Source organism: Coenobita brevimanus, chromosome 15, assembly GCF_032717465.1.
Source record: "Coenobita brevimanus isolate Jiangsu-jjx chromosome 15, ASM3271746v2, whole genome shotgun sequence".
Classification (NCBI taxonomy): Eukaryota; Metazoa; Arthropoda; class Malacostraca; order Decapoda; family Coenobitidae; genus Coenobita; species Coenobita brevimanus.
The window spans coordinates 20354720-20371893 of NC_136968.1; the positions used below are offsets into that span (position 1 = coordinate 20354720).

Consider the following 17174-nt stretch of genomic DNA (forward strand, 5'->3'; position numbering starts at 1 on the left):
CTGGCAGAAAAAGAACTGATTTGGTAAAGTGCTTCTACCATTTAAATTAAGAGTGTTTACCAAATAGAGTGATATACATGGGAATCAGATTGCATTGGTAAATTTTTACAAGTTGCCCCCCCCCCCAAGGTTGTGCAGTATATTTTTCTGGTAGTTTTTGATGAGATGTGAGTGTTTTTGACCTTCATTTTTGTCAGAAATGCTTCATTTTGCCTTTCTTCCAATCATGAACTTTGACTGGATGACGAGGTGAAATGATGCATTTTCAATATAAAACGAAGGCACAAATCACTCAGATCGCATCCAAAACCACCAGAAAAATATACTGCGCAACCAGTTAACCTAACCAAACAGACCTAACCTAACCTAACCTAACCGACAGAAAATGACGGCAAAAATCACTCAGATTGCATCAAAAACCACCAGAAAACTGTGCTGCACAACCGGATAACCTAACCAAACAGACCTAATCAAACCTAACCAACCTAACCTAACCAAACCTAACGTGCTGCAGTGGAATGTTTACCTTAGAGATAAGATGGTCCAGGTTGTGCAGTACAGGTATATTTTTCTGGTAGTTTTTGACGAAATTTGAGGACCTTTATTTTTGTCGAAAGTGCTTCATTTTGCCTCTTTTCCAATCATGAACTTTGGATGAGCAGCTGAAATGAAGCATTTTCGACAGAAAACGAAGGCACAAATCACTCAGATTGCATCAAAAACCACCGACTGGAAACGCTTATTAATGCGTAATTAATCAGTATCACACCCGGTGCACAGTTCACGTCCTTCTTTTTCGGAAGCCACAGCGAGAAGCATTTTCCACCCAGAAGGAATCAAAGACCTCGCTTCAAATTGATTGGTAGAATACCATCACGTGACCTGAAGTATGCCTATGAGTGGGTGAAACAGACCTTGCAGACGCACGCACAGTCGAAGAAAAGAGAAACACACGTACGAACGCATGCATTTTTTACACGGACTGGGCGAGTGAAGATCCAAGGTTTGTTTTTTTTGGGAAATTATAATTAAATTCATTATCTCTGTAAATATCAGTTTCTGAATGGAATTATGAGGGTTCATTATCATTCTTGGGTAATATACTATGCGTTTATTTCGTTCGTTTCGTTCGTTTTTGAATGCTTCAACATGCATGCGTCAGCCTTGGTCACCTAATGGCGGCTCTCCATGCTGCATGATCAGTTGCAGCCTCCCAGTTCGGTGCTTTAACCCAGAGGTCACACTTAATGACCTCGTCTCACGTCTTTCTCGGTCTGCCCCTCTCAGCCCCACCTCCAGTATTAACACTTCTCACATTCTGCACCGAGTTATCATCCTCCATCCTCTCCACATGCCCAAACCATCTCAATCTACCTCTCCTTATCACAACACCAATACACTTCATTCCCATCCTACCTCCTAACTCTTCCATTGTAAACCCAGGCCTTGCACGCAGGGACGCACTGCACATCCACCTAATCATTGTCGTTTCTGTACGTTTGAACCTGCGAATATCTTCTTCTTTTACTGCCCAGGTCTCACTACCATACAGCATTACACTCCTAACATGCTGCATACAAAGACCCCTTAGCACGGAGGGAGAGCCCTCTCAATGTCAGGAGAGGCAACAGCTCGCTGAACTTCTTCCAACCACTTCTCACTGTAGCCACAGAGCTAGCTCCAGCCCCACCTCCAGCACATGTCTTCCAAATAACATGTCTTCCAAATAACAAAACATGTCTTCCAAATAACAAAACTCATCCACACACTCAAGAGACCCACCAGCAAGTCCAATCCTTTCAGGCCTGACAATCTCCACCTGCTCTTCCCGACATTCCGCGCACATAAAATCAGCATTATCTCTCAGTCTACCTCTGATACCACTACATCTCTTGTGCACCCATTTATCACAAACACTGCACAAGATGGAATTACTTCCCACGCCCTTGTGACAAACTGCACATGGCCACTCTCTCTTGTCTTTGACAGTACTGCCACCGACCCTAGATATCATCACTTTTGTTTTATCTGCATTTGCCCTAAAGCCCTTGTGCCCCATACCATCTCTCCACTTCCTAAATCTTTCCTCCTTCTCCCTTTCATTCTCTGCAGTCAACACCAAATCATCTGCACACAGTAACTTCCACGGGAGTCCATTTCTGAAGTCACGTGAGAGGGCTGCAAGTACAATACCATGATATACAACATGGGTCTCAAAACTGACCCCTGATGCACACTAACATTCACGGAAAACTCATCACTCAAATCTCCATTCACACTTACCTGGGTGCGAGCACCCACATACCTAGCCATAACCACTCTAACACGCCACTCCTCCAAGCCAAGCTTTCTCATTGCCCACTTCACCACCTCTGTAGGGACTCTGTCAAAGGCCTTTTCCAAATCAGCAAAAACAAAATGCAGATCGCTCATCTTCCCAATATATTTTTCCTCTAGCTGTCGAACAATGAATATGGCATCAGTGGTCCCCCTGCCTGGCATAAACCCAAACTGCATCTCATCAATATTCACTCTTTAATCATACCTTCTAGAACTCTCTCCATTACCTTCATTATCTGATCTAAACTTATACCTCTATAGTTTCCTCTTTCGAGGGCATCACCCTTCCCTTTGTACACATTTACAATTACACTCTTCAACCAATCATCTGGGACAACACATACATTATGGTGGTAATATTCCTGAACTGCATATTGTAAAATAATACCATTGGATTTATACATAACTTCACTCCACGATGGCTGTTGTTTAATTAGGAGAGCAGGAAATTTGATTTTCTTTTGGCATTCAAACACCCAATGGTTTTCTGGTGCATACCGTGACATCTTTTTCATCAAAATAGGGTCAGTTAGCCATTTTGGTTAACCATGGAAATGTAATTATGACTTTCTTTTTATGTGAATCAGTAGAATTTATCCTTTAATCCAGTCACAAATTGGACAGTTGCCATTTCAGACACCCACAGATTAGTAAATTTCCTTTTGACAGTTTATAGGTCTTACTTTGCACTAACTTTTAGTAGGGTAGCCTGCCATAAAGCTTTACTTGCACCACATGGGTGTGGCGGTTCCCCTAATCTTACATTTCACGTTCTTAAGGAAAGTACAGTAGGCCCACCTACTGCACGAGCTCAGAGTGCGTGAGTGACCAAAAATAACCAAAAATCCTTGATTGCACGAATTTAGCCCACAAAACACGAGGCAGAGGCAAGGAGTGGCACAAAAACGCCTTTTACCCTGAGTACGTGACCCCCACCCCCGCACAACGCGCCAGTAGTGACCTAGAGGTTCTTGGAGAAGGTGCGCAAGAGGAGTCTAGAGTAAGATCTCGCCAATAACAGCTTCGACAATAACGTTTTCGGCAATAACAGTAAGTTAGAATAGATAATACGTTGAAGTACTTGGGGAGTGTGATGAGTAAGGATGGAAATTTGGGGGGGGAAGTGCTTGAAAGGGTACAACAAGGAAGAAAGGTTGCTGGTTCCTTGAAAGCAGTCATGAAAGCAGTGATAAGAAACAGGGAAGTGAGCATGGAAGTGAAAAAGTTACTACATGACAGTATTGTGATACCAATTTTAACGTATCGAAGTGAAGCTTGGGCATTGTTGGAGGGACACAAGTCAAGAGTGAGAGCAGTGGATATGAGTTATTTAAGAGGAGCCCCTGTTGTCACATAGAGAGACAGGCTGACATATGAGGATATAAAGGAGCGTTGTGGTGTGGATGTGGATGAGATAGGAAGCGTTAGGAGGAACACACTGAGGTGGTTTGGCCATGTGGAAAGGATGGAGGGTGAGAGACTGAGGAGGAGAGTGTATGTGAGTGAGATGGAAGCGGGGAGAGGGAGGGGGAGGCCAAGGATGAGGAAGGGCTGGAGTGGAGAGGTATATGAGAGAGGGGGGGTGTGAGTTGGGAGCAGGGCAATGAAATGGCGGGGGACAGGGCGACGTGGAGGCGATTTGTTTGTGGCCACCCCGTACGGGATTAAGGCGTCTGGCAAGATAGATAGAATAGATACCCAGTTTCTATATTAATGACGGTTATTTCGCGAATGCCGAGTTGTTATACAGCAAATACATCCATAACAAGATGAGGAATGAAACAGACTGAAATGCGTGGCTTTGACGGACACACATACCCGGTACGGTACTCCGGAATATTCCGGAGAATACCATAGTATCCCGACAACGAGGCGAACCAGAAACAACGGAGTTCGCCCACAAGAATGCCGACACCCCCACTCGGACCCCACAGGGTAGCCGCCACCAGCCACCACCATTCCGGGCAACAACGACGTATGTCAGCCCGGGCCGTGCGCCCCTGTGACATTCAACCACCACGCCGCCGCCACCGTAGGCGAAAGACACTACCTTCGCGTGGCGGAATCACCGAGTTAGCTAGGGGTGGAGTCAGAAACCATACTCCAGGCAGCGCCCCTCAGGTAGAGACGATCTATGGTCGCTCCCACAGTGAAAAGGTAGAGACGATCTATGGTCGCTTCCATAAAACCCCGGTAGAGACGATCTATGGTCACTCCCATAAAACCCCGGTAGAGACGATCTATAGTCGCTCCCATAAAACCCCGGTAGAGACGATCCATGGTCGCTCCCATAAAACCCCGGTAGAGACGATCAATGGTCGCTCCCATAACACCCAGGTAGAGACGATCAATGGTCACTCCCTTGGCCCTCCGGTAGAGACGATCAACGGTCGCTCCCACAGTGCTCGGGTAGAGACGATCAATGGTCGCTCCCCCAAAATCCGGGTAGAGACGATCAATGGTCGCTCCCCCAAAATCCAGGTAGAGACGATCAATGGTCGCTCCCCCAAAGCTCAGGTAGAGACGATCAATGGTTGCTCCCTTAGCCCTCCGGTCGAGACGATCAATGGTCGCTCCCCCAAAACTCGGGTAGAGATGATCAACGGTCGCTCCCCCAAAGCCCAGGTAGAGACGATCAATGGTCGTTCCCTTGGCCCCCCGGTAGAGACGATCAATGGTCGCTCCCCTAAAATCCAGGTAGAGACGATCAATGGTCGCTCCCCCAAAATCCAGGTAGAGACGATCAATGGTCGCTCTCCCAAAGCTCAGGTAGAGACGATCAACGGTCGCTCCCTCAGCACTCCGGTAGAGACGATCAATGGTCGCTCCCCCAATGTCCAGGTGGAGACGATCGATGGTCGCTCCCAGGGTGTAGTGAGGAGGGACGTCTCCACAACCGGAGGTTGAACTCCAGGGGTCTCGCTCCAGAATATCTCAGAGAGACCTCCCTGTTTCCTCCGGCCTCTGTTCCCTACGCGTGGCCTTCGAGCAGACACACCTGTCGGGCCCCCGTGACAGCCGCTGTCGCAGTCCTCCCCTGACGGCGCCCCTGGTCGTAGACCGCAGTCTGTCGCCTCTTCCGGCCCGCCCTAGGACACCCAGGCGAGACCTCACCACGCCCCCGCGACGCCGGGACCTGACCCAGAGATTCCTAGACCTCTTCGGCCCCAGTCCTACGGGCCTTACGCCGGAGCCCAGTCCGGAAACCCCCGGACGCGAGAGGACGCCCTCGCGAGTCGCCCCGTGCCCTCTCGGCTCGCCCCGCCCTGACGACGCCCTCAGTCCGACCGGATCGCCGATGACGTGTCCTTGTTTCTCTCCATGAGGAAATACGAGTGACCCTGTAACAATCGTGAAGTAGGTTAAGTGTGACTCCCTTTCTCTTAGAATAAGTATTGTGCAGTAACTTTATGTAATCTCCATTGGGGTAAATCAGAACACAATATCCAGTTGAAGGACGAGAATGTAGGTTGAGACCTAAAGTGAAAATACGTGCGAGTGGCACCCCGAATCTTTCTAAAGACATATCTCTAGAACCCGAAGAAAGACTAAAATATTATTGGAGTTCTATTGGCTAGTCTCTTAAGTAATATGGTGGAATAGTATTTACGAGTATTCCGACTTTGTTACGCGTTGTGAAGCGAGAGTCTACATATCATATCTAGGAGATGTGTAATGAATAAGTTTGTGCCTACAGAAACCTACTGTATTTCCACCAAAATATCAAGGAAGGCGAGTATTAACGATATTCCCCTCCTCCGCACGCTATTCCTAAAAACTCTCTCCATTCCTCGCTCCCGCTCTTAAAGCCAAAGTAAGAATCAGAGTTATTTGTCAAAGAATCTTCGCCAACAGAAAACACCTAAACTCCCTTGCTAATATCGGGCATCCTTCAATATTACCATAACTGTCTCCTCGCCGTTTTAAGTCACTCTCCGTGTCTCCCCTACCTCCTCCTGTTGGATCACAAACCCCCCCCCCCTCCCTCCTCACGCGCTCCGCGCGCACCTGTATTTACTGCACTCCTAGTACTAAAAAGATTTGTTGTATTGTCATTAGTATCTAGAAAGCTAGTATCCTGCGAGATACACAGTATTTTAGATAAGGTTTTTGTATTGCTCTATATTGTGATGTAATGTCTGCTGAAGTGTCCTGTGTCCGACTGTAGTAATATACGTGTATGGTGTTGCCGAAGGTTTTTATGTCCTACCTCTCTTTATTGCACTAGCTCCGGTCTCGAAAGAGGACCCCGCTCCACGTTGGGTGAAATAGGTACAAGAAGTCGAGCCTAATTCTACCCAGCATTACACAGACAAACAAAAAGAGACGATGGAAATTGCCGAGAATGTGAGCAGTAGCGAGGAGGAGATGGAGGATCCTCCTCTCACCACCTCCCCTGACTCGCCTGCCGCCGTCCCCTCCTCCTCCACTACCCACCTGACTCACCAGAGTCACCAGTCGCCTTCCCCTGCACCTCCACAGCCCAACCTGACTCACCTGGCATACCTGCAACCCCTACCATAGTGACTGTTGCCGCATTCTGGAAAATGTAACATTCAACAGGCTGTAAATTTCTTCGTCAAAGCCTGGAATAATACAACATTGGCAACCGTTAAACAAGTATGGTGCAGCCGGGGTGGTGACGAAGGCACTTTGCAGCGCCTTGGAACCCCTGTTATTTAAGTCCATCAGGCCTGTTGTCTACTGTTGTTAAGGTGACTGCCCATATTTTTGTTATTTTAGCTATATCTGTAGTACAGTGTCTGAAAATTTTGACATTTGTTACGTCTCGGTTGTGGTAGGTGGTGGAGAACATCATCCACTCACTTGATGTAGTGGTACGGGAGGGCGGTGATGATTCGGCCACTTTTTCGAAAAAAAATCATAATAAATAAAGTTTAAGAAATTCTTAAAATCTGCTTATTCCAAGAGGAAGCCACATCTTTTGGCTCTTTTGTGTGCTATTGTCAGTTCTTAAACTTACGTCATTTCTTGGCAGTAATCCAAACTCTTAAGGTCTCCAAAATGGCCGAACCATCCCTCTTGGTGTGGATGATTCGGCCACTGGCGTTGGATGGTTCGGCCACCATGTGGGATGACTTGGCCACTTGCCTCTGGGGCTCAATTAAAGAATTAAATACAGTAGGAAAATTAAGAATAAAATTTTCATCTGTGCTGACATGATTTATTGGATTTATTTTTACCTAAACAATATCCTTTTAATGAAACAACGAACAAACAATCTCCTTATAATGAAATTAAATGGCTCTACTCTTGCCTATCTCAGATAAAATGAAACTATAATTTTGTGAAAGAAAATATCCGAGTCAAATGAAAGCTACTTCTCTTACATGCTGTTTGCTCTTAATGCATTTTAAATCCAGTGAAACAAAAATCCAAAGTTGTAATACCTTTGCCTTCACTTAGTGTTTTGTGAAACTGGTTCAGGTAATACTCCAATTATAGCGTTTCTTGAAACAGAAGCTTCATCAATTTTTGAGGGAAAGTAGAGAGAGAGAGAGAGAGAGAGAGAGAGAAATATGTAATTTTATAGAAAAAAAGGTAAGGGGATGAGTCTGTTATGATGTGGCAGGGGTAAACCAGCTCTGCTGTCGGGCCCTGCTGCAGATGTCACTGATTGCATTGCGCAGTTGACCCTTGTGCGGTGTGGCGCGGTGAGGATCAGTCCGTTCTCCGGGCTAAGATGCGAATGAATGTGTTTGAATGGATGAGTAAATGGGAAGTGTGTCGTCCTGTCTCAGCTACCTCCCTTTCCTTGGGGGAAGCAGCCTAGGTATATAGATAGATAGATAGATGGAAAAAAATTGTTAAATAAAGAAAATAAATCATTAGATAATTATGAGAGATGGTTCGGCCACCTGGCAACCGTGCCGAACCATCCCTCACTTCAAGTGGCCGAATCATCCCCCATGTATAAAGATGTACACATGGCGCCCCGAAACCCAGAGTTCATAAGCTGTTCGAGTGTTATCTACTCTCACGTCACCTATAGACAATAAATGATATTTGCACTATATATGGATAACAACCATGAAGTATTAATGGAGCTACTGCTTACGTTGGATCACCGAAAAAGTACATAAGGGTCATGAAAAATCATAAAATCTAACCTGCTGTTGCTGTTTCCCAGCCAACCAAAACAAAAACACATGTGCCATTTGTCGGCAAAATCACGCAACTTCATGTGAAATCTCAATGATCTAGGTCCCCTACATTATTCAGGAAGGCCAGTGGCCGAACCATCCTCCTGGCCGAACTATCACTGCGCTCCCCTACTTCTTCCTTAGCCTTTATCATTCTTTTTCTGTGTCTGACCTCCTCTCTTCCTATTTCTCCCATCTTTCCTGTCACTTTTTATTACTCTTCTTTCCTTTCCAGGTGGCTTTACATTGAGTGACAAGCCCAATGGTTTCCTGTAAGCCAGGAAACCATTTACAACGCTGGTTGGTAACCATATAACCAACCCATACGTGTCCCCCTACTTGTCACCAAGTGGGTTGGTGGAGGGTTAGTGCTCCTCTTCCATAAAACAACTAACTCAAAGACAAACGACCACCCCTTATGGGATTATGGCGTCTGGCTATTGATAGATAGATGGATTATGTCTCTAAGGGCCAAAAAAGGTCCAGGTATGAGAGGGTACCGCCCATATGTAATTTTTCCCATAAGATTATGTATTCTCAGTGCACGAATTCACACTGTCCGAGGTCGTGGACCGTCCAATCTCTTGCGCACTATGCGAGTGTACTGTACTATTCCTTTAGTACAGTATGCAACATAAATAACTGCTTGTTGATATCAGACTACAAACCATATGTAGAGGAAACAAATTTTACTTACCGTATTTTAGGAAGCTGCCTGGATGCCCTCGGCAACTTCTTTACTGACAATCCCACCAACCTAACCTAACTGGAAGGCTTTGTCCCCCAGACCCCCAGTGATATTTACCACAAAGAATAGTCACTGTACCTAACTGCTTCCACTACTTCCATCCTACTAATCTCTTCCTCCCTTCTCACCACCCTCCTCTCAGCCATTCCCCAGCCACTTACTCACATTCCTTTTATTGTCTGTGTTTAACAGTTCTTAAATGTGTTTTCGCCATCGGCTCACCTTTTCTCCCATCTCCGTTAGCAGTCTACCATTTTTATCTTTCCCCTACTAAGTTTTTTATGACCCTGTCTAACTTGCTTTACTTCTTTCCAGGACAATTTCTTTCATTCCCTCTACTTTACACTGAAATTCCTTCCAACTTCCTCATCCACTCTCTTCTTGCTGTCCTAGCTACTAATCATTTCAACTCTTCCTCTCCACATATAATTAAACTCTCTTCTGTTTCTCAACTTCCTTCATGCCTCTGGCTCCCATCCATTCACTGTATGCTTTCTTCTTTTGCACCACATCTTGCCTAACTTCTTCATTCTATCATGCTGTTCCATGCACCCCCTTTCGACTTCTCTTCATCTCACACACCACCTCACATGCTGCACAGATTTCTTCTGTGAAACTCTTGCACACACCATCCACCTACCCCATCTGCTTCAAATCATAGCTATTTACCTAATCGCTCCTCCACTTCTCTCTTATATTCTGCCTGTTTTCCAACCTGTTAAAGCTTTCTACCCTCATTGTATGGACTTTCCTCCCTCTGTTCCTCCACTGCACTTGAATTTTAACATTCACCACCACCAAATGGTGGTCAGAAAGTCCACTCCCCCAATCTCTGTATGCTCTTGCATCCTTTATATACTGTACCTTCTCATTATGTCATCCACACACACATAATCAGTCATTGCCCTTCATACATTCAGTTCACCACTCACCCTTCTCATCACTCACCACATATACCTGTGAATCATTTTGTACCTAAAGAGGGTATTGGCTGTCACCTATCCCCTCCCCACACAAATGTTTACTAGTGCACTCCCATTTACATCCACTTCTGCAGGCGCACTCCACTCACCAATTATTCCATCCACCTTCACTTTCCCTACTTTTCCATTCACATCTCCAGTCAGTAACTCTCTCATTCCTCTCAGACTTTTCCATGTACTCTTCCACATTTGCCCAGAACTCTTCTTTCACTCTGCACGGTCTTGCATTGGCGCATACACACACACATAATCACTTATGTTTGTATTCCCACATTCAATCTTACCCACACAGTCCTTGAACCAGTGAATCACATTATTTCTTATCCTGTCCATCCTTCGCACTCCAAACAAGTTTCTCAAGATTCCCTTGTCCACTGCTGTAAATCTTTGGCTTTTTGTTTTTATGCAACACCAGAGTCTCACATCCATACATTAGCATTGACACAAATATGCCTTCATGCAGTCTTCTTGTGCCTGCCAATCTGCCATGCATAAATCTTGTTTTGTATCAAGGCCTTCATAGCACCAGCCACTTTCTTTTCCAGTGCCACTATACAGTACTTTCCACTTCCTTTGCACATTTTCACTTCTTCTTGGTCACAGCACCCATGTATGTAAACTCTCACATAAATTTAAGTCACACCGTTCACCGGAACATCACACTGGAAGTCACCTTCTTTTCAAGAACCCTCACTTTACTTTTATCTACATTTGCTTTCAAGGCATAGCACTCACACACATCAGCCAACTATGCATCAATCTGCAGAGTACCTGCATAATTATGGTTTGTTTCTTTGTAGCCTTAACTTCTCATTGTGAGATGTTAAGATGAATAATTTTAGATAATTGTTTTTTAGGTACAGAAAATGAAAGTACAGTACAGTATAGAGCAGTTTCTATGGTTTAATGTACTAGGAAAATAAAATGTGATTTTTTTTTTCTCATGCAGATTGATCGTGATGAAGCTATTCGACAGTTTTTCCCTCGTGTTGTCAACAAAGAAGAGGCCAAGACAGACAGTGACCCATTTAGCCTTGTTAAACTTGAAAAGGACTGCAGGTAAGGGCTGGTGTCTCCTTAATCATCATTCTTAAACACAAGAGAATTACCGGTATTAACTCTTTTACATTGTACTGTACTTTGTTTTGGGCTTTGATTATGGTACCCCCTAGTGTTATTTACCACGTAAAGAACATGATGTGCAGTAGGTAGTGCCATCTGTTGGGAATTATTTATTATCACAATTACAAGTCAATCTATCTGTCTATTGCCAGAGTCTCAATCCCGTATGGGGTGGCCACAAACAAATTGCCTCCACGTCACCCTGTCCCAAGCCATTTCACTTCCCTGCTCCCAACTCACACCCCTCTCCCTTATATACCTCTCCACCCCATCCCTCTATCTCATCCTCGGCCTCCCTCTCCCTCTTTCCCCCTTCCACCTGACTCATACACTCTCCTCGTGAGTCTCACACCCTCCATCCTCTCCACATGGCCAAACCACCTCAGTGTGTTCCTCCTAATGCTTCCTATCACATCCACATCCACACCAAGCTTATAAGAAAAGCTTGGGTAAATCATCTAGAAGAACACAGTATGATAACAGAAAGACAGTTTGATTTCAGAAAAGGAAAATCATGTGTTACTAATCCGTTGAGCTACTATGACAGAGTAACAAACACAATACAGGAAAGAGAAGGATGGGTGGACAGTATCTATTTAGATTTCAAGAAAGCATTTGACACAGTACCACACCAAAGACTTTTATGGAAACTGTACCATCAAGGAGGAATTTGAGGCAAACTGTTTTGTTGGATTCAAGATTTTCTCATAAAAAGAGAAATGAGAACAGTACTAAGGGGAAACTACTCATCATGGAAAGAAGTGACTAGTGGAGTACCACAGGGTTCAGTGCTGGCACCAGTCATGTTTTTAGTGTATATATATGATATAAACAGTAACACTGGAAATGAAAGCTATCTGAATATGTTTGCAGATGATGCAAAAATAGAAAGGAGAATTACTAACACAGACTCTTGTAAAGAGCTACAAGTAGAATTAAATAAACTTCATGAATGGAGCAATACATGGCAAATGGAATTCAATGTGGACAAGTGTCATGTAATCAAGTTTGGTAAAAGTGGAAAAAGACCTGATTGGGATTATACATTAGGAAATAAAACCCTATACACATCAGAAAGAGAGAAGGACCTAGGTGTGATTATCAATAACAGACTATCTCCGGCTGACCACATCAGCGAGAAGGTACGGAACATGTATACACTGCTTGCAAATATGAGAACAGCATTCACATACATAAATGAAGACGTGTTAAGAAAGATAATAACATCATTCATTAGACCAACCCAGGAGTATGCATCAGTAGTCTGGAGTCCTCATCTCAAAAAACACATAGACAAGATTGAAAAAGTTCAAAGGGCCGCCACAAGATGGATACCAAACTTAAGGAACCTAAGCTACGAAGAAAAACTAAATAAACTGAATCTACCAACACTACAGGAGATAAGGAAAAGAGGTGACATGATAATGCTATATAAATGCATATCAGGGAAGGAGAAAATAGACATAAATGATTACTTAACATATGGGGAAGCATCAGCAAGAGGACACTGCAAAAAACTGCATAAAAAGAGAGGTGATAAAGACATAAGGAAATTCAGCTTCCCAAACAGAGCAATTGATCAATGGAATGCACTACTGAATGAAATTGTGTGTGCCTAAACAATTCACAAATTTAAGGATATGTACGATAAATATGGTTTAAGACACGGGACAGTACGAGCTTGACTCATTCCTGTAAAGATACAATTAGGTAAGAACCACAACACTCCTTTATATCCTCATTTGTCAGCCTATCTCTCCAAGTGACTCCACAGGCTCCCGTTAAATAACTCATTTCCACTGCTCTCACTGTTGACTTGTGTCCTTGTCACGGGGGGATGTGAATGTAGAAATTAAAAATGCTGGATGTTACTTGAAAATAGAGACAAGGAATTAACTTGTGAAAATCTAGCAGTAAGTTTTACTTTATGCTGCCTTACTTCACCAATTCTCTAAAGACGAGAATTTATAAACTTTCTCAACAGTACACAGCAGAGACTAATTACTCATGAGTGCTGTTTGTAGTACTGTTAGCCTCTCGAGAAAGTGACTCCACCCCTGACAATCAATAACTAATGCTAATAATAATAAACAGGTTCTTGCCGGTGCGTAACACCTGGCTGGAACAACGGATTTAAGTTTGATAGAAAAGGACTTGCCTAAGTACCAGTTATGAATATTGTAAACAGTTTGTGCAAACTAGGAGCGGTAACTAAAATAAGCTTAATGTGGAGGAATAAAACACGAGTCTACATTAAGCTCAAAGAAAAGAACTGTAAATTTATTGATTACAATGAAATTTACGTTATATGAATCTCAAAATGAATTCAAAAGGAGAATTTCACAGTCACTAGTGGACTCATGAATTCAAATAACAAGAGAATACACTCACTCACTCATTCAAAAGTGAACAGAAATACTAATCAGAGGAGGGGAGCCAAAACGAAAGTCTGGGCACCTGTGATGAACACCAACTCTGCTATTCGCTCCAAGCCCGCTTCGCCAATCACCGTCTAGGTGGAGGTTCAGGAATTCGCTGTACAACAGAGACGCTGCTTTATGCTGGGCACAAAACAGTCCTATCGTCACGACAATCCCGACCTGACTGACTTCAAACTATGAAAGGTGGGCGAGAGATAGTCGTGTTCGCTGGAAATAGGTATGGGCTAACTTCAGCGGTCAGCAGAAGGAAGGTGAACTATATAGGCTCACAATAAATCACTCAGTGAAAGCACTAATGTCGTGGATAAGAATGGTCACTTGTGAAACAGTGACAAATGTTCTGAAAACTATCCCGATTGAAGTGAATACGAGGATGGTTGAACTGAGTGATGCCTAGTGGGAATTCCACTAGAGTTCATGGTTTTCTCATCAGAGTACAATGTCATGAAATTATATAAATACGCTCGCGTGAATTCGTGACATTACGCCCCATCAAAATCAAATTTTTCTTCAGAAAAATTTTCGATATACAGTAAACCCTCAATTATACAATGCCTCATTGTACGATATTTCGCTTATACAATGTCAAAATTTTAGTACCCTATGCCCACTATACAATGGGAATGATTTGCAACAATGATGGATCATCCGCGGCTCAGTGAACAGCGAATGTGCAAACGCAACAAAAACGTCCTCACACTGTCGGCATTAGACCACACACACTTGTTCACCGGTCCAGCCTCATTAGCTAGCCCTGCCCAGCCAGCTAGCCCAGTCTAATCGATTGGTCCTGCCCCATCAGCCAGACCCACCCAGCCAGCTAGCCCAGTCTCATCTGCCAGTCCAGACTCATCAGCCAGCCCCGTGCAGCCAGCCAGCCCTGCCCAGTCAGCCAGTTCTGCCAGTGATGAGTGAGGGCTGTGAGGCCCTAACTGTCCCTTAGCCTCGGAGGGGACATCGACAATCCTATTTACTTAAGTAATAGTAAGAACTACTGTATACTGTTATTTTCATGTTTTTCCCCTCTTTATTCATTATAAATGTGTTACTTTACATGTTTAAACATAAGGATATTTCATGTATGTGAGTGTTAAGGTGTGTGAATGTGCGAGTTTAGGCAGGTCTGGGAACGTATCCCCATTGACTACATGTTATAACAGGTTCACTATACAATGGATTGCTATACGATGGGGTTTTCAGGAATGGAACCCCATCGTATAATGAGGGTTTACTGTACATACATATAAATCTTAACTCAGTCACACAAGATTCACACTATGGTGTGTGTACTGTCCTGCTACAAGAGAAAATCACAGTTGCCCATGAGCCTAAAAACCTCGTATTTACATTAATAGAAGCAAGCTTGAGGAAATAACTCCGTGACGACCGTGAAAAATCCTGTATTTAGGTCAAACTGAGCGAAAAGTTCGCTTCATTTACATTAACAACTAATTGTTATGTAGTGTGATTTATGTAATACACGGTGTAGGTGTGACAGTTGTGGTGTAACTGTGCCTACGTGTCAAGTGATTTAATACAAATCAATAGTAGAGACAACGAGGCAAAAGAGAAGAGGCGGCAGCATGTGGCAGAGACGATCAGCTGATCTTCTCGACAAAATTGCTACATCCGCCAGCTGCACCTGCGAAAGCAATCAAGGTGGAGCATCAAAAGTGTCAGTGCGACAAATAATTTTTATTAAAATACAATTTCTCTCTCTGCCTAGTAATCAGTACTTATATTACAAAAAGTGCACTATTATTTTGTTAATGGATACATTATTAACCAGGAAACGTAGTCCTTGGATTGCTCAAATCTCTGAGGACCCCTGTAGTTTACTGGTTAAACCTACATTGTTAACCAGGAGATGTGCCAGTCCTTGGATTGCTCATATCTCTAAGAACAGGCAGTTTACTGGTTAAATCTATCACTAAACTTACGATTAATAACGGCAAGCTGAGAATCCCTACACAGTCTCGGGCTGGTCACATTTTAACATCCAACATGGGTGTGAACACTCCTGTGGATAATGTATATTCTCCAGGAGTCCTCAGAGAGGCCCACAGCTTGATACACTACAAGGTAATTCAAACACAGCCTCGGATTGTCCTTTTGGGGGTCTCGAACTTCCTCAACCTACGGTATACATGTATCTACAGGTCCTGGATGTAATGTGTCTTGTGGGACCAACGGGCAAGACATCAGGTCTTACAGGTACACTGTTAACTGGGAACCATGTTGGTCTTTGGATTGCATAAATCTCTGAGGACGCCTGTCTTACGGAACCCAATGTACAACAGTTGCCCGTGTTCGTCATCAGTTAGCAGGTAAGGCATCAGGTCTGCGCCTATATTACCACTGCCCTCTCTCTCGACTGACTCTGAGATGATTATGGGTGTGGATTCAAATGGCACAGGAATGACATGTCCCAGATTGGTGGTACATTGACACACATTGCAGGAATGCACAAAGCTGACTATTTCCGGTCCCATTCCTGGCCAGAAAAAGTCAGCACGGATACAGCCCTGGGTTTTCCTTTTGCCCAGGAGGCCTCTTGAGGCTGAACAATGACCCCATTCTAACACTGCCTGGTGATACTTAGCAGGAATGATGAACTGCAGTCGAACCTCGCCCTGGGGTGTTCGTGATTCACGGTACAGCCGTCTTGTTTACGAAGGAACTTGGCTTGACCTCCCCGTGAATACTTAATTGCTCTACCCTTTTGTTTCTTCCGCACGGCAGCAAGTGTCGGGTCAGACTGTTGCTCTTGGACAACACCTTAACTACAAATCAGATCTTGCGGCGATGCAATGGTCACAGGGGTGATGCAATTTGGAGCCTCAGCCATGGCTTGTGTTACTGCAGCCGAAGTCTGAGTAGTGTCATCTATGGTGCAACTATACTTGGCACCTGCTATGTTGCCTATAATAAGGTCAAATAAAGGTTCTGGCATAACAACAGCAAATGTCGTACCAATGTAAAATGGAGATGCCACCTGGATTCAGGGAACAATCTCACTGATCCATCAATAAGCTGAGCTTGGATCTGTCGACCTGTGTACTCCTCAGGCCGAACTAGACTCTACCTGACAGAGCAACCTGAGGAACCGTTGTCTCTCAGGACCTTCACAGGAATGCCTCCCACAAACCCTGGCTGAACAAGGAAAGCACTGTTACCTGTGGGAGGGCCTGTTGAGGAAGCAGCCAGCCACTGATGAGGCTGCTGAATGAATGATGCGGCAAACGTGGTGCCCTGAGAATTAGATACCTGAGGGATCGTACTCAACGTCTGGGGAGATGGAGCATTGACCACCTGTGGCGGAGGATTCAATGTCACTGGGGGACTAGTGAACTGTGGAGAGGTACATGTGCTGCTA

General features: G+C 44.3%; 1 protein-coding gene across 1 annotated transcript in view; it reads left to right on the forward strand.

Moving 5' to 3' along the window:
* The window catches only part of LOC145390695 (snRNA-activating protein complex subunit 3-like), a 111112-nt gene that overhangs the window by 1523 nt on the left and 92415 nt on the right, over window positions 1-17174 (forward strand). Inside the window, exon 2 of the mRNA XM_080265486.1 lies at window positions 11185-11294. Within this exon, the coding sequence (XP_080121612.1) occupies window positions 11185-11294 (110 nt within the window). The remainder of the gene's footprint in view (window positions 1-11184; window positions 11295-17174) is intronic.